The sequence below is a fragment of the Nelumbo nucifera genome, chromosome 5 (genome assembly GCF_055504915.1).
Source record: "Nelumbo nucifera cultivar China Antique chromosome 5, China Antique-T2T, whole genome shotgun sequence".
Taxonomy (NCBI): Eukaryota; Viridiplantae; Streptophyta; class Magnoliopsida; order Proteales; family Nelumbonaceae; genus Nelumbo; species Nelumbo nucifera.
In genome coordinates this window covers 28,427,322-28,451,696 of record NC_142653.1, presented here as the reverse complement: position 1 = coordinate 28,451,696, position 24,375 = coordinate 28,427,322, and the positions used below count along the sequence as shown (strand labels likewise).

Here is a 24,375-nt window from a genome sequence, read left to right as displayed (position 1 = left end):
TAAAAAATTATTAAAATAATATATAAGGATTTGACTATGATAGAAAAAATATATGATATCTGAAAAACTTCTGACCAATCAACTGAAATCATAAACGTAGCCAATTAGGTGTTATTTATCAAAATTTATGGGTGGATTTTGATTGGTCAAAACTCTTCCCGTACGCTAGTTTAATATATATAATCGGAGTTAACGCCTGAGCAGGGATTTTACTCCCCATCTCCGTCCCCGGTCAGATATCACTATCAATCCTCTTCACCACCCCGTCCCCGTTTAGGCAATCTCCATTGCCGACCCCTCCCCTCGGGGTAGGACCGTAGGAACGGAGAAATTTGCTAATTCCTACTCAAAATCAAAATAGTTCAAACAGTTCTCCGTACTAGCACTGTAGCGCACGAGGTCATTAAGTGAATGCATCGCAATTATTGGTCCTTGCGATGGATGATCGCTGTTTGGCTGTTTCTTTTATCGTCTTCGTTGTCATCCAGCTTGTCAAATGTGTTTAGTTCTTTATTCACCTCATTGCAATGTCTCTTGTGCCCTTCAATTACTCTCCAGCCATCTCATCTTTCACAGTTGAAACTTATTAAGGGGTAGTTCCGAAGTTCCGATAAAAATCTAGTCCATTTTCACAAAAGTTCCACTTTGATAAGTGATAACGTATATAACGGACAAAGCCGTTTCGTGTATATAAAGGACCGAGGCAAGGCAAAAGCAAAACGACTGTTAGCTTGTTTCTAACTACTCGAATCACCGCAGCCTACTACTGTCGGTGTTTTAACTTTTTCTAACGCCTCTCAACTCTCAAAAAGCGTTGCATTTCGGGTATCAACACTTAAATCTCATGGTGCCATTTTTATTCCGTGTCTCGCGAGGTGGGGAATAAACCTCTCGTGATACCTGACATCAAATACTCCGAGAGCCGACAAATCAAACGACTGTTGACTGGTTGCATTTTAGATCTCCGTCTCTGTTTCTCCCAATCTCTGTTAAATTACATAAGAGAAATCCGTCGCGTTGCAGCAACACCCTCGCTGACGATCTCGATCGTCTGTTTTGGAGGGAATCAGTCCTATTTTCGAATTTTATTGGCGGGAATTGAAGCTTTGTTTGTATCTCCGCCTCTCCGGGGAGGAGGTTCTATACATTATGCGCTGAAGTACACAGGGGAGAGAGAGAGAGTAGAGGTATGTTCGTCTCAGACAATACAAGAGGACTCATTCTCGCAGTCCTTTCAAGCGCTTTCATCGGCGCCAGCTTCATATTGAAGAAGAAAGGCCTCAAACGTGCTGGTGCTTCTGGCATTCGTGCAGGTACGAACCAAATCCTTCGTTTATTTATGGCTTGCTAATCTTCTTCTTTTCCGATCCGAAGAATTAGTTCTAGGTTTTATTTTGAATTTTGAATTAGATTATATTGGCTATAGTCGTTTAGGTTTCTAATCTGCGTGAAGTATTTAATGGTGACAGTTTTATTCGGTTGCCTATTTCTCAGTTTCTTTTTCTGCTTGGTGAGACTTTCTTAGGTCATCAGATTTTCATCAGAATTTCTCTTCACAGGAGCTCTAAGATGTTATGTCTCAGTTAATTAAAAATATTATGTTGTGAGAATGTGTATCCAATCAATAGTTAGCATGAGCTATATGCAATTAGTGATGAACAATGAGGATGAGATGATCTTACAAATGCACTAAATTGAGCAAGAAGCCACTGTAATCCTCAGTGACTATAGCAATTATACTAAACTATGTTAACTCTTTACACCTTATGTTATTATTGACTTTGTGGGATTTTCTTTTTTCTCCCGGTCTTTTGTCTTTTCTAGTTACACGTCAAATAAATTCCGCCCCTCAATTTTCAGGTCTTTTATGGCATTTGGAAAGACAGGAAAAGGTGTGTATTTGAAAGGAAAGAGACAATCCAATAGAAGATTGGTGGCTGATATTTCTTTGTTGATTGTGGATAGGGGTGCAACTTGGGTGGGCTTAGGTTGAGCATTTGTTAAAATTTGAATGGGCCTGGGTCTGAGGGCCTGAGATTGGTGCTGTCTGCTGTGTAAAATTTTCAAATCGTGTACCCAACTTGCACCCTTGATTGTGGACTGGTTGTTGTTTTATCCTAAATTTTAAGATGTGCATATAGGGGGTACTTGAGTGTAATTTTTGGTCTACTTTGGAAATTGGATATTGTTGGGGATAATTATTAAGGGCAGTTTTTGGTTGTGTATTTGTGTTGATGTTTCTGTGTTGTATATAAATGTTCACCAGATTGTAACTCCCTATTTTCCTTCTAATGAAATTTTAGTTTGTCATAAAAAATCTGCTCTCTATTTGAATAGTAAAACATTCTTATAATGAACTAGCTTGTCTATTATATAGCTTCACTTACTGAATAAGTGTTCTTGTTCTGAAGTTTGATATTATTTCTCATTACTGTAGGAGTTGGAGGATACACATACCTTTTAGAACCACTTTGGTGGGCAGGGATGGTGACAAGTAAGTTTTCAAGTAAATTTGCATATATGAATCTTTAGTTTTTTTTTTTTTCATGGTCAACATGGGTTATTGATCTATGTCTGAACTTTCTTGACAAACAGTGATTGCTGGAGAAGTTGCAAATTTTGTGGCTTATGTTTTTGCTCCAGCGGTTCTAGTGACTCCACTTGGTGCATTGAGTATAATTGTTAGGTATTGACACAAAAGTCTGTAAGCTTTATGTTTTGTGTGATAATTTTGATGAAGATTTCTTGAATGCATTTCTTTTCCAAGCTAACATGTTTACTCAATTCTAGTGCTGTCTTGGCACACTTCACACTGAAGGAGCGAATGCAGAAAATGGGAGTGCTTGGATGTGTCTCCTGCGTTGTTGGTTCGGTGGTGATTGTAATCCATGCACCCCAAGAGCATTCTCCAAACTCTGTACAAGAAATTTGGACTCTGGCAACCCAGCCTGGTATTGTTCTTAAGTGCTCTAAACCACATTTATTATAAAATGGTTGCTTCATTGAAGCTGCTAATTGTTTTCTTTCTGTGTTCCTGTCTTCAGAATTTCTGTTTTATGCAGCAGCTACCTTATCAGTGGTATTAGCTCTGGTGTTGCACTTTGCACCTCGCTGTGGGCAGACAAATATCTTGGTTTACTTGGGTATCTGTTCATTAATGGGTTCTTTGACGGTACTTCATGTTTCCTCTAGCTCCTACAGCTTTACAGATGGTAACTTATGTTCTTTAATGGTCTATTAAATGCTTGATTCTACAAGGCTTCTTGCATGATATGCAGGTTGTAAGCATAAAAGCTATTGGAATTGCAATAAAGCTTACACTGGAGGGAATTAGTCAGATAGCTTATCCTCAGACATGGTTTTTTGTTATGGCTGCTGTTATCTGTGTCACCACACAATTGAATTACCTGAACAAGGTTCGTATAGTGTAGCCATATTCACTTGTTGGTTCATGTTGTCTGTTATTTATAAGATGAAGCAAACAAGTTTGACTGCTTTCTTTCATTGATGTTTTCAGTCATTGTTCACTAAGATGCAATCTTTGGTTAGCAAGCATATGTTTCGGTTCCACTATTCTTAATCTCTTTTTTTGATAAATAAATGAACCTTTTATTAATTTGGAAATATTAGCACATACAAGCAGTCCTTGGAGAGGCCCGAGCTGCGATCTCTCCACTACAGAAGAAAACAAAAGCAATAAGTTACAGTAGTGCCCAATGCAAAACTTTCCTAGCTGCCCCTTGCTTGGCTAGACAGTCTGCCATAGCATTTACTGATCTCCCCACCCATTGTATTCTTAGGTCCATGTTTCTTGTCAGCATCTTAAACTTTTTAATTTCATTCCTAAAGCACCAAACTACTGACTCTGGGTCCTGCAACCAGCTTATTACAACCTTCGAGTCACCTTCAAGGCTTCAGCTATTGGGCTTAGTTTGGAAAGAGTACAAATACATGCAAAATAATACAAAATACAAGGTTTTGCACTCTACATATTTGTATTTGTACTCCTTCCGAACTGAGCCTTAGTTGTTCCACCCCTAATTGAGCTGCAAACTGTACACCTTGCAGGGCAGCAAGCATTTCTACTCTAGTAGAGTCTCCCACTCCTAAAGGACGTGAGAAGATAAGTATCACACTCCCGACTTCATTCCTCAATACCCCACCTAACCCAGAAGGCCCTGGGTTTCCTAGACTGCTTCCATCAAAATTCAGCTTCAAGAAACTTGTAGGAGGTGATGACCAGCTTGTTCTCACTTTAGTCTTGGAAGTGGAACAACTTACTACTGCTGCCCAATTCCTCCAAATGTCATTAAAGGAGAATTGGTGGAACAAGTCCAAAGATTTCAGCCAATGAATCACCCTAGCCAAGACACAGTCCTTAATCTCTTGAAGGTTCCTTTCCCTCTCCAAAAAAGTTCTAGCATTCCTTTCTTCCCAAATTGTCCATATCAATGCAGCTATTGCACACCTCCACATGATTATACCCCTTTTCTGTTGCCAAACAAAAGTAGGGGATCAAAAAGCAATCTTAAATCTGTTGGCAAGTTCCAACTGCTTGCAAACGAAGAGAGAAGCCAATCCCATAACTCTGCAATAAAGGAACAAGAAATTAGCAAATGATAACAATCCTTGCTTTGAGTTCTGTAAAGGATGCACCAGTTGGGGGAAATACAAAGAGAATGTCTTCTCTTTTGTAGATTGTCCAAGGTATTTACTTTCCCATAGTACACTTCCCAGCAAAAAGCCAAAATCTTAGGGGGAATAGGTCTGCACCAAACTTCCTTAACAGGGAAGACCTGCTAAGGGTTAGAACATCAAAGGGGTTTGAAGAAAGAAGCACAAGAGAAGAATCCTTTCGAATGAGGTGTCTAGATTCTTTTGTCAGGTTCAAACAAACTTTCTCAAGAAGGCAAAGTAAATTGACTAAGCACCCAATCTCTTCATCCCTTAAGCCTCTACAGAACCCAAAATCCCAAGTAGGAGCCCAAGGGGTTTCCAAAGAGGAGCAAAATTTGGAAACAACTTTTTTGTATCGAGAAACAAAGAAAAAGGAGGGGAAAAGGGTTTTCAAGGGGATGTCCAACCCAAATATCCTCCCAAAGGAGGATGGAGTTGCCATCACACACATCATACCTGATATGACTGAGGAACTTAGGAAGAATATTGTGCACCAGTGTTCTTAAAAGGTGTGGGAGGCGTACGCCTGGAGGTGCGCCTCCAAGCAAGGCGCTCCCAAAACGCCCTGAGGCGTATGCCAGAGGCGCTGACACCTCTGAGGCGTACGCCTCAGGTGCAAGAGGTATGCCTCTTGTGCTTTTTTCATGAGGTGTGCTAGAGGCGTATGCCTAATGCACATCTAATATAAAAAAGGCCGATGAAATAAAGAAAAAATAAAAAAAAGGAAAGGGAAAGGAAAAGGAAAAGAAAGAGAAGAAAAAAAAAAGGAGAAAAGGAAAGAAAAGAAAAGGAAAGGGAAGGGAAGAAAAGATAAGGGGAAAGAAAGTGGTTTGGTATTTATTTTAATATCATATTCATATTCCAGTTTGGTATTTATTTTCCATTTTAAGAAATAGAAATGGTTGGTATTTCATTCTTATTGAAACAATATTGTTTAATATTTAAGATTACACAAATTCTTTGGACTTACTAGATATCTATCTCCTATCATGAACTTAAGCATATATTTGCAGGCTTCAGATGGCCAATTTTTTCTTTCCCAGAAACATTTTTCTTTTTGTGGTTTAAACATGTGTTTCATCTGATATCTCTTAAGTGGTAGTAGCTGGAAGGTCTGGAAAATGCAGTTATTTCAACTGTTTTTGCTTGTAGGGCAGATTTTGAGATCACAAAATTTCACTTGTAAGGGACCTTATAGCTGAGGGAAGGATGATGTAAAATTATTGCTTTTAAGCTATTTTATTCAGCAGCCTAATTAGTGTGTATCTGACTTGCATTTGTTGAATATGGTGTATATGAAGAAGCATAGGTTAAACAATATTTTATGTCCTTTGGTTTTGTCAGTTGTGCAAATGTCCATTGGAGAGGAATCATTCTTTGAAACTGGTTAGAAATAGAGATCACCCACAAAAGCTCAAGTATCCCAAAACTGTAACCTGTGTACCCTCTCCAAAGTCACAAATAGTCCATCCTCACCAACCTCCAAAAATGCCATCCATTTTGGCTTTTGACTTTTCATAACAAAAATGACTCCTACACTAAACCAAAACTGAGACTTGCTGACTTTCCCATAGCCAATCTAGCTCTTTCTGTAACCCCGAAAGGGCCAATTCCCAATCATTGTGTATCTCTGGGATATTGGGAGGGGTAGGTTGGATGTAGGCCTACTCTTTGGCATTGGATAAAATCCTAGTAACTTAAAAAGAAACCACTGCCATTGCATTAAATCCAATCTAGTGGTGATTAAAACATCCAAGCATTCACTGGTTACTTATAATGTTAACAAACATAGGGCACTACATGCTCAGGGTTGCATCCAGTTATTTAGTTGATGATCCTTCAATAAAATGAAAAAAAAGGCCATGATCCTTCAATAGAACCAGTTGGATAAATAGATATGTTATGGATCAGGATTTTGAATGTGTCTGTGCTTGATCTCAATAGAGATTTTTTTTCCTATTCTACTTGATTTTGAGTCCGAAACTCTCTAGGGATTAACAACTTGTAATAATTATTTGGATTCTCATAAAAAATGGTCAGTCAGTTTACAAGGGCCATTCCATGCAAAGCTCTTGGTCAGCCCCTTGTCTTTCTGGATACCCTAAGGCTATGTTTGGTTTGAAGGAAAGGGTAGGGAAAGGAAGGGAAAGACAGGGAAACCTATACAAGGTTTGTAAAGGTTTCCCTATCTTTCCTTTCCTTTCCCTGCACTTTCCTTCAAACCAAACATAGCCTAAATGTTCATCCTAAAGATGGGACATAGTTAGAATAGCTAAAATCCGTGATGCCCAGTTTGAAGGTTCAAGAACCAAACCTGTATCTGGTTTATTGGGAGTTGGGACACTCATAGAAATATCAATGCCTTGGAGTTAAACCACCTTCCTCTATTGGTTACTTGTGTGCACACGTCCATGCTATGTATTGAGATATCATCTTGCAAAGCAGTATCATCATGTGTTTTATCTGTTTAGTGCTTGGCCTAGTCATTTGTTGGCATAACTAGTTCTTCCTTTCCTTTGACATCTTGACCACTCAATTTTTTCATGTCTCCTCCCCCCCTCCCCCCCCCCCCCCCCCCTTCCAATTTAGCTTTACTATTTCAGAAGAATTGTGAGTCATGTATATCATCTTGAGAAAAAACTCTCTAATGCTTTTTCATAATCCCTGTTTAGGCATTGGATACCTTCAATACAACCATTGTTTCTCCAATTTACTATGTAATGTTCACAACATTGACGATCGTTGCCAGTGCAATAATGTTTAAGGTAACTTGTTGCTTGGTTTATCTACAAAAGAAGGTTTTCTGTTATTTCCTAAGCAATTTGATTTAGATCTTGTAATTATTTTTATATATGCTATGGCAATAGGATTGGTCGGGCCAGAATGTGAGCAGTATAGCTTCTGAAGTATGTGGATTCATTACTGTGCTTTCTGGAACAATCATACTTCACACTACAAGAGAACATGAAGCAACAACCCCTGCATCAGGTACATATGTAGTATGGGGCATCCATCAAGGGGCTTTATCTGGGGATATCTAGATTAAATCTGATCAAATTAGATGATCATAACTAAGGTTCAAAATTTTGATACAGGCCGATACGCCGGATCCATCAAGGGGCTTTATCTGGGGATATCTAGATTAAATCTGATCAAATTAGATGATCATAACTAAGGTTCAAAATTTTGATATAGGCCAATACGCCCCTACCAGCGTATCGGCCTGTATCTTGGCTTGCCTTTTATTTTTTTTAGTTTTTCTTTCAAACTGGTTCAGAGGGGATGGTTTAAGGCCTGTCTACCCCCTGAACCAGGTCAGACCTCGAAACACCCCCTGTGGGGACGTATTGGGAAGCCACTGATACGATATGTATCAGCCGATACGGCCCGATACATATCGAAATTTTGAACCTTGATCATAACCATCCAGCCTTTCTTATGATACTATAGGCACTATCTATTGAAGTCTTTATGGGTTGGATGGTTAAGGTCTTTTGATCAAGAAAAAAAATTTAAAGTAGATGATTACCAATTGAGGGCAATAGGATGGTGGGTTTTATTCCTTGTATGTGTCATTTCTTTACTGTTGTGTTGTGTCCTATCTTAAGGCTCCATCCTAGGCACTTTTATCTTTACAAAAACCTTACAGACTGCTGAAATATGAATAGATTCAGAACTACTTGGATATTACAAATAATCAAATATCTCAGTGCCACTTCTATAAAAGCAAAGCTCAGTTATCGTATTATTAAAAGCATGTTTAACAATGAAAAGCAACACCATTGATCTGTAGCATGAACCATCAGAAAGTCAATATGATTGTAGATGCTTTTATTTCTCTACTAACGTTTTGTTTATAGATTATGACTCAACTTTACCTTGGCCTATAATTGGGGAAATTTACCACCTTGCCCTCCAAAGTAGCCCATTTTGCTTTGGATGTTTAGAATTATTATTAAGAGCAGCTATCTTATGGTCAGTTTGGGAAGAAAGGAATAATAGAATCTTTAAAGGAGTGGAGAAATTCAAGGAGGCAATTGTAGAAAGGATAATTATTATGACTATTCATTGGTTGAAAACTTTGGATTTGTTTAAAGACTTCTCAGCTAAAGACATTTACAGGAATTGGGAAGTGGTGGCTTCTACAACTTCCATGAAACCTATTGTGCGAGAATTGTGATCCCCACCAACACAACAAAGAGTGAAATTGAACTTTGATGGGAATTCAAGAGGTAACCCGGGCCCTTCAGGTATAGGAGGAGTATTCAGAGATGAAAATGGCAGAATTGTGGCTTTGTTTTCAGGACCAATAGGAGTGGGGGACTCATTGAGAGTGGAGGTGATGATGGTCTTGCTTCAAGGTGTAAGATATGCAAAACAGTTGGGGTTACACCAAGTTGAGATAGAGGGAGACTCTAAATTGTCGATTGAGTGGCTGCAGTCTAGTAAGTTGGGAGCCTAGATTTATAGACAGCCCATAAGGGAAATCCTCAACATAACCAGGGAGATCGGTGCATGCTTCAAATGGACAAGGAGATCAGCTAATTGTTTAACTAACACGTTGGCTAAACAAGGGACTGTGAGGGAGAGTATGTTCTGGGCAGTTTTGTAAGAAAGATTACTGGGGGCTCAACACCTACTTAGGGGTTGACAGCTGTACTTAAATCTGGAAAGTTATTTTTAAGTTATATTAATGAAGTTACCGTTTCCAATAAAAAAAATGTTCAGAATTATTACCTCCTCTAAGAGAGGTCAGAGGATGAAATTTTAGTAAATTAAAAATAAAGATCAAGAATTTAACAATTTTGATAGGTGGAATCTATCAAAGTGAGACTTGGGAATGGTTGTATGGTAAATTTGATGGCTTTAGCAAACTGATAGGAAATTAGTAAATGGTATCCAGACTCACCATGAAATTTACAGAGGACACACCAATGAGGAGACAAACAGCTATTGGGTCTTTTTCTTTGAAGTAAATCTCCTGTATTAACTCTTTCCAGAAAGGCTTCCCAACACCACACCTCTTTAACAAGGAAGGACAGTCCAACAGAAGAATGTTGTATTAGGGCCTTAAAGAAAGAGGCATAGGTATAGGAACCCGAGGGGGTGAGTGTCCAAATTCTATTGTCTTCCTTTGTTGTCTCTAGGAAAATCCCTTCAAGGATGGATAATAAGGCTGAAATACAGCCTAATTCTGTGTCCCTGATATCTCTTCTCAAATCCAGGTTCCAACCGAATCCAGAAGGTGAGTTAGGGAAGGTACAACGAAGGAGGAAACTGGTTCATTTTTAAGGGTAGAGATAGCAAAAGTAGTTGGAAATTGATCTTTCAAAGGGGAATCCCCAACCCAAACATGTTCCTAGAATTTAATTAGGTTGCCTGAGTACAAGTCATACCTGATCTAGGGAGAGAACACGAACAAAGTAGCTTGAATAGCTTTCTAGGGAGATGCTCTTGTAGTCCTTGCTAGAATCCCAGAATCCCATCCATTGTCTGCCACCCCATAAATACTTCCCACTATCTTAACCCAAAGCTTTTCTTTCTCCAATGAAAATCTCCATAGCTATTTCCCTAGTAATGCTAAGTTCCTATTCCTCATGTTCCCAATTCCCAAACCTCCCTCCTTGCTCCTACACACCACCTCCCACCTAACCCTATAGTCCTTGTCCTCCCCCGGCTCCCAGAGAAAATCTCTCATAAGTTTTTCCAACCTGCTAGCCACCCTAATCGGAATCTTAAAAGACTGACAAAAAATAGACAGGAAGGTTAGCTAGTGTGGACCTAATTAGGGTGATTCTCCCTCCAAGAAACAAATAGTTTTTCTTCAAATTGGCAAGTCTCTTTTCAAACCTCTCCACAACCGGAACCCAAAATTCATATCTCAGTTTTCATCTCTTTGTGCCATAGACAAATCAAAGTTGTTTTCTTCAACATTTATCTCATATATTCGGATACTTAAACCTGAACCCCTTATCTTTGTACTCAATACAGGGACTATCTCATGGCATGTCTGCGGTGATTCAACGAAGAACATTGACGGCAGTCATTACATCATCTTGCAGAGTTCAGGCTATTTTGAGTAGTCAGTCTTGAGTTGTGTACGTGAAAAATGACCTGCAATATGGATGCATAATTCCTTATAATGGGGCTGAGAATAAATGTGTGGAGATGCATATGTTCAACATCAGAGACATGGTATAGTGTACTGATCTGCAGCGGTGGGACCAGTGTGGTTTGGATGCCCATTCCTAATGGTTCTCGATCATGAAAGCACTTGGAGAAACAGTGAACGCCCAGGTGGTATCTTCATTGTAATTTCATATCATGCTGCACAATCATCTTTTTTTGTACATATTTAATTCATGATGTATTCATTTTTGGGCAGAGGGAAAGAGAATTAAACATTATAATCAGTCGTTTTGTTTTGAGAAATGTAACCATACATTCATTGGTAGTCACAATGTGTAGTCTACGTGAGAGGATGCAACGGGTACTAAAAAAATTGAGTCCATCTGCAACCAAGTTTAATTCCTTAGAGATCCGCTTCTTTTGGACAGAAAAGGCCAATAGGATATATCTAGTTTCATTGAGATAGGGGGCTATTTCCCAAGGCTCCTGTCCACTACCAGCATCATCTAATGGTGTTGGAACAATCCCCTTCAATAGCAAAGAAAAGACCCAAATCTCTTGCCAAAACTTCTTGTAACATGGTAGTGTTCTCTCTCGTAATCAAGGAAGTTGGTTAAACAATAACACGACCAAGCCGAGGTTCCATATCAATCGAGACTCTTTTTATTATTCTTCATTGGAATTTGGAGTTCGCATATCCTGATATCATGTCGCAGGACAATCCGGAGATGTGAACGCGGCTGATTACTTGATGGTCATAAAATCCAGCATTTTTGTAGCGAGACTGAATTTGAAAGTAGGCCGATTAAAAGGAAATGCTCCAAAGAGGAAACTGTTAAAATTAATTTTGATACCTGTGAAATATTTTTGCATTGGCAAGGTTTTAATCAACCTTACTGAAGCCTGGGTGCGTTGAGAATTTCATAATGTTGCGTTGAATTTCAAGGGACTTGAAAAGGTTAGAGAAAATTCCCATAGGTACCTTGTACTTTAGGCTGAGTGCCAATTTAGTATTTTAATTTTAAATGACAATCTAGTACCCATCGTTCAGTTATGTATACTATGTAACCTTACATGCAATTTAAGACTTGAAAATGTTAAAATTACCCTTAAAAATAAAATACACTATTCATCATCTTTTTCAAGAAAATGAAACAAAATCCAAAAGACTCTGCTAGCCACCACCATGGCCACAATCAGTGTTTTTTGAAATATAAAAGCAAGATGAGACCATCGATTTAGTATTTCAAGCTCACAGAATGTATTACCATGAAAAAAAAATGGAACTCGCCAGAATTTTCTTCTCTCACATTATCTTCTTCTGAACTGCTTATAAGAAAACAAAATCTCCTGAAACTACATAATATATAAGACCATCTTTCTGTGGGGCTACTAAACCCTCAAATTACTCTTCTGATTCTCCCCATGCTAAACTGAGCCCAACACTGCAATTTGCCCCCAGCTTCTACGCTCCCAGAATTACATTATCAATCTCGTGAAGCACTGGATGAATCGTCACTGGATTCCCCTGATTCTGGACTATCTACCATCTTCTGAATTGAACCAACATCCCCATCACTGGAGAAAGTATGTATTCGAAGAGTGTCGAGATCTTCATCTGTAACACCAAATATTTCTTTGACAGTTCAGATAGATAAAATATCTTCCCAAAAAGGGCCTGAACAGGAAGCTTTCGTTTTAAACCCTTTTCCGAGTATCTTGACATATCCATTACTACTGGACCATTTTTTCGCACAATCCGTCTTGAGATCTCATTTAAAATTTCAGCAACCTGGGCATCATCCAACATAGATGCTTTTCTGGGTTGAATTAGGTCAGCAACCAAGTTTCTCTTGAATCCACCAGGTCCATGGCCTTCTCCTGAATCCACGGAAAGTCTTCCTCTACTTCCTCCTCCTCTTCTTCTATTGGCTTCTCTGTTCTAGAGTTTGCTTGTTGCTGAACTGAAGCTTCTTCGCTCCTCTTCTTTGCCATTGTTGAAACCTGGAGAGAAGTTCTGCATCTATGCTGATGATTAGGCACAGATAAGGATGAAGGTTTAGGGAAGATGAATAAACCACTCTTTGGAGGCGCAGGTTAGTAATACTGGCAGACCAAGCTCCGAGCAGCTGTGAACAACAAGCCATTGCTGCTAAGTTTCTGCGTTCTTCCTCTCTAATCTCTCCACCTGTTAGACAGTTTTGTATGCCCTTAGCTTCAATCATTTTGATGTACTTTTGTTATTTAGTGGAAATAAATAAAGTGCATGTTTGATTCATGTTGTTTGGTTTAATTCTGTGTAAAACCCTAAAACTGGACATTTGTAGAGACTCATGTTAGTTTTAAATGTTCACAGCCGCTGGATAAGTCTGGGGAGATTTATCCTGCCAAGGCTGATACTGGTGTGCCACCAAGTGTTGGGATGGCCTGTCTCAGCCATCAGGGTAAGACCCGAGGCACATACAGCATGGGATTACTTGAATCCTTGAACCGGACCAGATTTCCAGTCTTGCCCTGGACCTTGGAGATAGATGGGCAAAACTGGAAAGTTACACCTGACCCCTAGACTCGATTATGACACTTCACTAGGTGTTGGATCAGGCTGCCTTTGATATGCCAATCAGTGAGATCCTTAGTGGGGATCAAAACCTGGGTATGTTGGGGCAGTTTGAGAATTCATCTGAGTGGGTGGTCATAGTGACAGAATCAGCCACTTTGTCGGACAAAGGGTAATGATCGGGAATGCACTCTCTCTGATGGAAACCAAACTGCCGGCAGTTGATTTCAATCGTTGGAATTTTGTTTTTGCAAAATTAATATATTTACATATATATGTACGGTTTCAAAATGTTTGCAAATGGTTTTAATTCCCGGGATCCATGTGAGAGGAGAGTGCGGCACTGTTCCTTGCAGCCGAGGGAGAGGTCCTCTCTTGTCGGACAGTGCTTGATCATTAAGGGCTGAGAGGTTAAGTGTAAGACCATTTAGGATAATACCTGATGGGCTAATCTTGCACCTGCCCACAGTCCCTGGGTTTTTATAAGATGGCTTGGCCCAGGGACCACTTAATGTAAGTGTTGGGCCCATAGGGTTCATACGATGGACTCAAGGGGTTCATTGAGATTTTCAGTGAATTCAGCTGGGCCTTGTATTAAAGGCTGGGCCGAACCCATGTGGCTGGTGTGTAGATCAATGCTTGGGTCCCACGCCATACAAAGAAGCCCAACTGGGCAGCAGATTGGAAACTAATTAAACACTGAATACTTAATGGGCCAAAAGCCCATTTCGAAGTGGGCTGATATGATCACCCATCAATGGGGCGAATTTGAGATTGCAGTTAGCAAAAAGGATTGGGCTCTTAGCCTTATCCACTCTTAGAGACCAAATTCAAATCAGATTTGAATCTGGTAACCTCCTGATAAGATCAGGAGTAAGCTAACTCTATCTGGGAAAGGGATTAAGATTATCCCCTATCCAAATACTGATTTGGATTGGGATAACTCCTAATTAGGAGATTTCTTAATCAAGAAGAAAAGAGAGGAGATTTTCGAATGAACCAAGAAAGGGAAATCAGATTTCGATCCAAGAGGTTCTGGTAAGCAAGAAAGGTTCCTGCGAATTGAGATTAGATCTCATTCTCTCCAGAAAAGAAAACAGTTCAGCCTTTTCGTTTCTGGAAATCTCCTCCTGCCGCCGCCATCTGCATTGTTGCAAGATTTGATCTTTGCAGAAAAGAAAGTCAAGAAATCAGTTCTTGACATCAGTCTTGCAAGAAAGACTGAAAGAATTCAGTGTTTAGTACATCCGGGGGATTCTTGTGAAGGATCTAGTGTGTAGGACGCACCCTGCTGGTTCTGTTCCATCCACAGCTGTGTCATCTTCAGCAGGGACAGATCTTGGAGCATTCTTTGGGCGTGAACACCAACTTTGGGAGATACTGCTTCTCCGGATCAGGTATAATCCTCCCATTTATCTTTTGGTACAGATCTGGTTTGATTAGGGTTCAAGTAGATCCTTGAATATTGTATTCTAAATTCAGGGAATATGATTCCCAGTTGGGAGAAGGTAGGAAATTTTTGAAATTCGCCCCACCCATTCCGCAACCTTTATGGCGTCCATTAGATGGATCCTACCATTCTTTCAGTGGTATCAGAGCCACAGGTTCGAATCTTGAACCAAAAGAAAATCAGATCTGACCCTGCGCAGATGGATAGAAGGTGTTCTTTCAAGATTTGCGCAGATTGTTTTCTTTTTTTCCAAGAAACTGTTTCTTGTTAAGGGCGATTGATCTGAAATTAATTTCTATTAAATCCAAAATTTATTTGGAATTGTTCTTTATTTATTTTGATTTAATGGACTGTTCAAACCTGGAGATCGCAGTGCAGTTTTAGCACAGATGGTCTGCGCACCCTTTTTCTTTTCTATTTATTTATTTCATTCAATTCGGTCTGTAAATAATTTTTTTTTATTTTTAGACTGAATGTATAGGATTTGATCAAGAATGTAATTAATAGAAATAGGATTTCTGTTATTTTTCTTGATTAAAGAAGATGGAAGAAGATGGCGGCGCTGGAGATTTGCAGATGGAGAAATCGTTTTCTGCGATTTGCAGTTTATGAAACTGCAACCCTTGTGATTAACCTCTGTTTTGCAGGTGGTGCGAACAGTCCATAATTGTTTTGTGTTTGCTAGAAATCAAAACTATTAATTTCAGATCATTCAATAATTAATTCTTGAATTGAAAATCAGTTTTGGACCATTTCGGACTAGATTGGACCAAAACTGTTTAGACCAAATCTGGGTTTCGAAAGGGGCTGTTCTCAGTCCAATTGTCTCACACTTTTGTTCCAAATCTGATGTTCAATTACAGGGATTAATTCGGCCCACCTGTAAAGCCCAGTTTTAAAGGGTTAAAACTGCAAAAGCCCATTATTGTGAGATAAGCTGTATGGGCCGAACTGCTATCTGCGATTCAGCCCATACACCTAGTGGACATTAATCGTTAATGACTTGGTTTTTAAATGGGCCGTTGAATGGGCTTTACAGCAATTAATTGATTGGATCAATTCCTCCTTTACATGTGATGTTTGGATGTTTGATGTGCTGCGACCATGGGCCATAAGTACTTGGCCCGTGATGACTCGTTAGTGGCTCTTGCACACACCATGGCTGAATGCACATCATTGCCATGGTGTCCCTGAAGGTCATTGGATGACCCCCCTCTTTGCCTGGTGGGCCCCACAACCCTGAAAAGGGATGCGTACGGAACCCCTAGCCGATTAAGGCCCACTAGAAATCTGACTTTATGAAAGTCAGTGGGAGCCACTTTGGTTTGACCTAAATTAGAACTAGGCCGTGATTTTGTTCCCTCCAGCAAATATGAATGCAAGTGATAGGGAGATCCATATGATGGACTCTCTAAAGGCCTTCCGTCATTAGCACAATGATGGGTCCATCAGTAATGAGGAAACGCACCATAAAATTGGGCTATCCATTTGCTGTTGGATCTGTTAGAGTGTTTCATAAGATGATAGGGGCGTCATAGACCGATGTGGGAGGGGCTTCACCAGAAAATGGGAACTCTCTCACGGTACCTTGGCGTAACCTGAATATGATGGGTGTGCACTCACTGACAGAAGGGTTTACCTGAAAACGGCTCTGAACCTTGTCTGACAGAGGCCAAAGGGAAACTCATTTGATGAGTGGATATGATCCGTCACAGAAAGGTGGTGGGGTTATGCAGCTGAAACAGTTGGCTTCACGCACCCCATGTGATTTCCCACATTTCCAGAGACATTTCGTCGTCTCCGTCACTGAGATAGGAGGGAAATCTCAGAGATGAACAAATGGGAATGGAACATAGATTAAAAGCCATATCTATGTAGGTAAACATGAATCAAACATGGGTTGTGGACTAATGATTTTGCTGTTTTATCAGAAAATGGCAAACGGTCAATTTGCAAAGCTTCTAGACGATAACAAGCTTAAGGGCCCAAACTATGCCGACTGGTACAGAAATCTTATGCTGGTCCTAACTTCTGAAAAGTTAGACAAGGTAGTGAAAAATCCTGCCCCGGAACGTCCGGGTGATAGGGCTTCTAAGGCCCGTAGGAGGGACTACCAAGATTGGGAGGATAAGAACTCCCTAGCCCGCTGCTTTGTCATTGCCTCATTAGACAACTCAATACAGAGGCAGTTCGATTAGATCGAACTTGCCAAGGACATATTGGACAGTCTAAGGACAATGTATGAGGAGCAGAACCGTTCTACTCGACAGAAGGTCCTGAAATTGTTCATGACCGCACAGATGACCAAAGGGCAGAAAGTTCATGACCATTGTCTTCGGATGATGGGATACATCAACGAACTTGAAGCTCTTGGATCCGGGCTAGATCTTGGCACGCAAGTGGATGCCATCCTAAATTCTTTGCCCTCTTCCTTCAATGCGTTCACTATGAACTACAATATGAATAAGCTGAATGTCAGCGTCCAGGAACTCAGCAATATGTTGCAGAGGGCCGAGGATTTACTCAAGAAGGATGAGCCTGTGGTTATGCTTGCTGAAGCTAACAAATCGGGCAAGAGAAAGAGAAAGGCAAAGAAGCCCCAGAAGAAGACTACCAAACCCAAGAAGCAGAAGAAGAACAAGGCATCTGATGTCTGTCACTTCTGCAAGCAGACCGGCCACTGGAAGAGGAACTGTCCTACCTACCTGGAATCTAAGAAAGGTAATATCGAAACTTGTGTCATAGAAACTAATATGTTAGTTACTTCTGTGTCCTGGTGTGTTGACTCCGGGGCTTCAACTCATGCGTGTAACTCACTGCAGGGGTTCAAAGTTAGCAGAAGGCTGAGTGAAGGTGAAGTGACACTGTTCTTGGGAACAACTGCAAGTGTTGCAGCTGCGGCAATAGGAACCGTAGAATTAGTTTTTAAAGAAGGAGTCCTTGTACTTAAAGATTGTCTTTATGTACAGAACTTGAGAAGGAATTTAATTTCTGTTTCAAAATTGTGTGCTGATGGATATACTGTTTACTTTAGTAATATGATTACTGTTAAACGGAATAATAAATTCATCGCATGCGGGGAGCTAGAGAACGGTCTCTATGTTCTGCATCCTTCTTTGGAAACTAACTTAACCGAAACTACGTCGGTCGAAAATCCCAAGAAAAGGACTCGTGATACAGTAAATCTCACATGCCTCTGGCATTACCGACTTGGCCACATCGGTGTCGACCGAATCACAAGACTGGTAAAGGATGGTCCTTTGGATTTTCTAACCGTAGAAAATCTTCCCACTTGTGAACCTTGCCTCCAAGGTAAGATGACTAAGCGGCCATTTGACGGTAAGCCTGAAAGATGTGCAGGCACACTTGACCTAATACATACTGATGTATGTGGTCCCCTGAGTGTTAGGACACGGAATCAACACGTGTACTTCATCACCTTTACAGATGATTTTTCACGATATGGTTACGTGTACCTAATGAGACATAAGTCTGAATCATTTGAAAGGTTCAAAGAGTTCAGACAGGAAGTCGAGAAACAGTTAGGGAGAGAAATTAAGGCCCTTCGATCAGATCGAGGTGGCGAGTATCTCTCTGACGAATTCAGGGACTACTTAAAGGCCAATGGGATAGTGTCACAACTAGCTCCTCCTGCTACACCTCAACTCAACGGTGTTTCAGAGAGGAGAAATAGGACCTTGTTGGACATGGTCCGGTCACTTCTCGTACGCTCAGAATTACCCACATCCTTTTGGGGATACGCATTAGAGACTGCTATCTACGTGCTGAATAGGGTTCCAACCAAATCAGTTCCGAAAACTCCATATGAGCTTTGGACCGGAAGGAAGCCAAGTGTGCGACACTTGAAGATTTGGGGTTGTCCTGCACACGTTAAAAGAACAAGTGCGGACAAGTTGGAATCTAAAACCAGCCGTTGCCTGTTTATAGGCTACCCAAAGGATTCGGTGGGTTATCTATTCTATGACCCAAGTGAGCAGAAAGTGTTCTGCAGTCGAAACGCCCGATTCTTAGAATCCGATTACATCCTGGACACCCATCGTCAGGAAATAGTTCTTGATGAGGAGAGCTCAGGAGCAGTGGGAGATGACCCACAAGTTCCAGGTAATGACCAACCTAGAAGGTCCACCCGGGTATCCAGACCACCAGTCCGATATGGTTATGACCAGGATAGTTACCTGGTGGAAGCCTTGACTAGTGAAGAGGATCCCGTGTCTTACGCGGAAGCTATGTTAGACATAGACTCCCAGAAGTGGGTGGAGGCCATGAGAGCCGAGATGGACTCGATGGAGACCAATGGAGTCTGGACTCTAGTGGATCCGCCCTCCGGGGTAAAAGCAATTGGTTGCAAATGGATCTACAAGAGGAAGAAGGGCCCCGATGGCAGGATTGAGACCTTTAAAGCTCGATTGGTGGCGAAAGGGTATACTCAGAAAGAAGGCATCGACTATGAGGAAACCTTTTCACCGGTGGCCATGCTTAAATCCATTAGGATCCTGCTAGCTGTAGCAGCGTACCATGATTACGAGATTTGGCAAATGGATGTCAAAACAGCGTTCCTGAATGGAGATCTTAGTGAAGATATCTACATGCAGCAGCCGCAAGGCTTCATTGCTGCTGGTCAGGAACACATGGTATGTAAACTTAATAGATCCATATATGGACTTAAGCAGGCTTCTAGGAGTTGGAACATCCGTTTTGATTCTGCAATCAAAACGTTTGACTTTGAGCAGAATCCGGATGAGCCCTGTGTTTACAGGAAATCCAGTGGGGATAAGATCACCTTTTTAGTCTTGTATGTGGACGATATCCTACTCATTGGGAATGATGTAGGAATGTTGACTTCGGTCAAGGTATGGCTATCACAGCAGTTCTCCATGAAAGATCTTGGAGAAGCTTCATACATACTGGGTCTTCGACTCTATAGAGATAGATCGAAGAGGATAATTGGATTATCCCAGGCTGCTTACATTGACAAAATTGTCAAAAGATACAGCATGGAAAACTCCAAGAAAGGAAACGTTCCTTTCAGGCACGGAGTCACTCTCTCCAAGAAGATGTCTCCCAAGACTTCTGAGGAGATTGAGAGCATGAGAGACGTTCCCTATGCCTCAGCTGTGGGGAGCATCATGTATGCCATGTTGTGCACTCGCCCGGACATAGCTCAGGTGGTGAGTGTGGTAAGCAGATTCCAGGCAAACCCAGGACAGGAGCATTGGACTGCTGTGAAGAACATACTCAAATACCTTCGAAGGACGAAAGAGTTTTGTCTGGTATTCGATGGTAGTTCACTGCAAGTTCTAGGGTATACCGATGCCGATTTCCAGTCGGATCCAGATGATAGAAAGTCTACATCTGGGTATGTTTTCACGATAGGATCGTGTGCTGTTTGCTGGAAAAGCAGCAAACAGGGGTCCACTGCAGACTCCACAACCGAGGCCGAGTACATTGCCGCAAGTGAAGCTGCCAAGGAAGCCGTGTGGATGAAGAAATTCATACACGAATTGGGAGCGATTCCATCCAGCACATCACCCATCCCGTTGTTGTGTGACAACAATGGAGCGATCGCCCAGGCTAAAGAGCCTCGGGCCCACTCGAAGTCAAAGCACATCGAGAGGAAGTACCATGTACTGCGGGAGATCGTTGGTAGAGGGGACGTCCTAATTCAAAAGGTAGCATCAGCGGATAATGTGGCAGACCCATTGACTAAGCCACTGACACAGAAGGTATTTGAGAAACACGTGGAAATTATGGGACTCCGGCTTGTACCAGATTGGACCTAAGTGCAAGTGGGAGCTGTTAGACAGTTTTGTATGCCCTTAGCTTCAATCATTTTGATGTACTTTTGTTATTTAGTGGAAATAAATAAAGTGCATGTTTGATTCATGTTGTTTGGTTTAATTCTGTGTAAAACCCTAAAACTGGACATTTGTAGAGACTCATGTTAGTTTTAAATGTTCACAGCCGCTGGATAAGTCTGGGGAGATTTATCCTGCCAAGGCTGATACTGGTGTGCCACCAAGTGTTGGGATGGCCTGTCTCAGCCATCAGGGTAAGACCCGAGGCACATACAGCATGGGATTACTTGAATCCTTGAACCGGACCAGATTTCCAGTCTTGCCCTGGACCTTGGAGATAGATGGGCAAAACTGGAAAGTTACACCTGACCCCTAGACTCGATTATGACACTTCACTAGGTGTTGGATCAGGCTGCCTTTGATATGCCAATCAGTGAGATCCTTAGTGGGGATCAAAACCTGGGTATGTTGGGGCAGTTTGAGAATTCATCTGAGTGGGTGGTCATAGTGACAGAATCAGCCACTTTGTCGGACAAAGGGTAATGATCGGGAATGCACTCTCTCTGATGGAAACCAAACTGCCGGCAGTTGATTTCAATCGTTGGAATTTTGTTTTTGCAAAATTAATATATTTACATATATATGTACGGTTTCAAAATGTTTGCAAATGGTTTTAATTCCCGGGATCCATGTGAGAGGAGAGTGCGGCACTGTTCCTTGCAGCCGAGGGAGAGGTCCTCTCTTGTCGGGCAGTGCTTGATCATTAAGGGCTGAGAGGTTAAGTGTAAGACCATTTAGGATAATACCTGATGGGCTAATCTTGCACCTGCCCACAGTCCCTGGGTTTTTATAAGATGGCTTGGCCCAGGGACCACTTAATGTAAGTGTTGGGCCCATAGGGTTCATACGATGGACTCAAGGGGTTCATTGAGATTTTCAGTGAATTCAGCTGGGCCTTGTATTAAAGGCTGGGCCGAACCCATGTGGCTGGTGTGTAGATCAATGCTTGGGTCCCACGCCATACAAAGAAGCCCAACTGGGCAGCAGATTGGAAACTAATTAAACACTGAATACTTAATGGGCCAAAAGCCCATTTCGAAGTGGGCTGATATGATCACCCATCAATGGGGCGAATTTGAGATTGCAGTTAGCAAAAAGGATTGGGCTCTTAGCCTTATCCACTCTTAGAGACCAAATTCAAATCAGATTTGAATCTGGTAACCTCCTGATAAGATCAGGAGTAAGCTAACTCTATCTGGGAAAGGGATTAAGATTATCCCCTATCCAAATACTGATTTGGATTGGGATAACTCCTAATTAGGAGATTTCTTAATCAAGAAGAAAAGAGAGGAGATTTTCGAATGAACCAAGAAAGGGAAATCAGATTTCGATCCAAGAGGTTCTGGTAAGCAAGAAAGGTTCCTGCGAATTGAGATTAGATCTCATTCTCTCCAGAAAAGAAAACAGTTCAGCCTTTTCGTTTCTGGAAATCTCCTCCTGCCGCCGCCATCTGCATTGTTGCAAGATTTGATCTTTGCAGAAAAGAAAGTCAAGAAATCAGTTCTTGACATCAGTCTTGCAAGAAAGACTGAAAGAATTCAGTGTTTAGTACATCCAGGGGATTCTTGTGAAGGATCTAGTGTGTAGGACGCACCCTGCTGGTTCTGTTCCATCCACAGCTGTGTCATCTTCAGCAGGGACAGATCTTGGAGCATTCTTTGGGCGTGAACACCAACTTTGGGAGATACTGCTTCTCCGGATCAGGTATAATCCTCCCATTTATCTTTTGGTACAGATCTGGTTTGATTAGGGTTCAAGTAGATCCTTGAATATTGTATTCTAAATTCAGGGAATATGATTCCCAGTTGGGAGAAGGTAGGAAATTTTTGAAATTCGCCCCACCCATTCCGCAACCTTTATGGCGTCCATTAGATGGATCCTACCATTCTTTCACCACCTCCGCAAACAGCTTAGTTTCTTGTCGTTTTAATGGTGGATTGGTGACTAAATTTCGTCATTTTCAAGTCTTTCCTTTGCAAAATAAATCCAAACCGCTTCTTTATTCTTCAGAAACAAAACCAGCTTCCTCAAATCTTTCACCCTAGGCAAAACCACTTCCAGTTGGAAGTTGGAACCCATAAAAAATCATCCACCGACCACTCCACACCATGGACCATGGTGGTCACAAAACCGCTATAAAAACACCACCCATCCCTCACTTCACTTTGTAAATGGATTTCATTATATCTTCCAAGAACCAACCGACTACTCTGGAGATTGAGAAGACCCTGAAACCCAAAACCCCATCACAAGCCGCCTGTATCTAAAACCTTCTCACGCCTCCGAAACCTTGGTCAAAGACGACGTTCTTCGGCTCATCCGCCACTACAAGCGCGTAAACAAAGTCTAAAACGCTCTCCATGCGCTCCTGAGTTCGCCTTTCTCAGGAGGGGCAGACAATGCCCCCATCCGCCTTTCTCAGACGCTTTCTCTGCGCTCCTTCGCGAAGGAAGAGAAGATAGCAACTGTAGTCGCCGAAGCAACTTCTGTAGTTGCAGTAAGTGGTGGCCGTGATGGAACGTTGGAGTTTGAAAAGGTTGTCTTTTCGGTTTGGATTCATTTGATAATGAATATTAGATGAAACTTAAGGGGGGCATTTGTGTCTTTTCCTATAATACTTAAAGGGTGAATTAAGGGCAGGCACTACATTATCGCAAAATAAAAATTCCAATATTAGATTGTCATATTTGAATATTAAATTAACACTCGGCCTAGGAAATTTTTCCCAAAATTTATTATTAAGGGTGATAATAAATTTATCATTGATTGGATTGCCTAAACAAGGTTGTGGACCCACCATGGAGTCGAGTCTGAAGACTATTATCGAGGAATGTCTGCAGATGAGCATGCTCTTGGATCATATTTGTTTCTACCAGCATGTTTATCGAGAAGCGAATCGGGCAGCGGATTTAGTAATGCGGTTCTTGACACTTCCAACCTTCCACGGTCGCTTGCTTATATTTGTTTTTGTAATTTTTTATGACATATTACTCCCGTCTCGTGTATTATAAAAAATATCACATCAACTCATTTTTTATTTCAAGCATTGTGTTCTCATTTCATTGGGTGCAGGAAATGTTTTCCAAGAAATGAATCGGGATTCACTGCGAACACAAGTATATGGATTTGTTGCAACAAATAGTGATCATCCTAGCCAGCGTTGAAGACTTGTATTTGCAGCGGATCCCATGGCAAATATATATATATATATATATATATATATATATATATATATATATATAATTGTTTAAAAGACAATCTAATCATATTTGAAAAACTTTTATCAATCACAAACTCATGTGATTTTTTCGTTTTTAAAGGATGAAGCTCATGTGAATTTGACTGAATACTAGTTGATGGAAAATTTTGGTTGTTTGGAAATTTCGGCTTCGTTCCCATTCCAAACAGCCAAAGTTTTCCCCGGTTGATTGGTTACCACTCGCCAACCTCGTAGGGTTGCATAATGGATTGGATTGAATATAGATCCGTGCTATCTATTTGATAAAATCCGTGTTAGGATTGAATTAGGAGTCTCCGGGATTAGGAGATTCCGTTGAGTTAGGATCGAATTTGGAGTAGGAGTCTCCCTTCTCTTCTAATCCTTATCTTGTATAGTTGAGATAGGAAAGATAGGTTTGAGTTTGTATATATGTATCTGAATCCTCAATGAATAAAAATACAAGAAA

General features: G+C 41.0%; 1 protein-coding gene and 1 long non-coding RNA gene across 2 annotated transcripts; one reads left to right on the top strand and one right to left on the bottom strand.

Annotated features, from left to right (window-relative positions):
* The first annotated feature begins 716 nt into the window (after positions 1 to 716).
* On the top strand, positions 717 to 11,089 carry LOC104600141 (putative magnesium transporter NIPA6). The gene is made up of 9 exons (XM_010262982.3): positions 717 to 1,313; positions 2,438 to 2,494; positions 2,596 to 2,686; positions 2,791 to 2,951; positions 3,045 to 3,172; positions 3,279 to 3,416; positions 7,350 to 7,442; positions 7,545 to 7,665; positions 10,669 to 11,089. The coding sequence occupies exons 1-9, from the start codon at positions 1,190 to 1,192 to the stop codon at positions 10,758 to 10,760; spliced, it is 1,005 nt and encodes a 334-aa protein (XP_010261284.1). The 5' UTR covers positions 717 to 1,189; the 3' UTR covers positions 10,761 to 11,089.
* Positions 11,090 to 11,915: 826 nt separating this feature from the next.
* On the bottom strand, positions 11,916 to 23,653 carry LOC148791345 (uncharacterized). Its single transcript, XR_016076641.1, has 2 exons — positions 22,587 to 23,653; positions 11,916 to 12,994 (listed from the first exon to the last, which is right to left on the bottom strand). It is a non-coding gene; the product is annotated as an uncharacterized LOC148791345 (long non-coding RNA).
* Between the last annotated feature and the right edge of the window lie 722 nt (positions 23,654 to 24,375).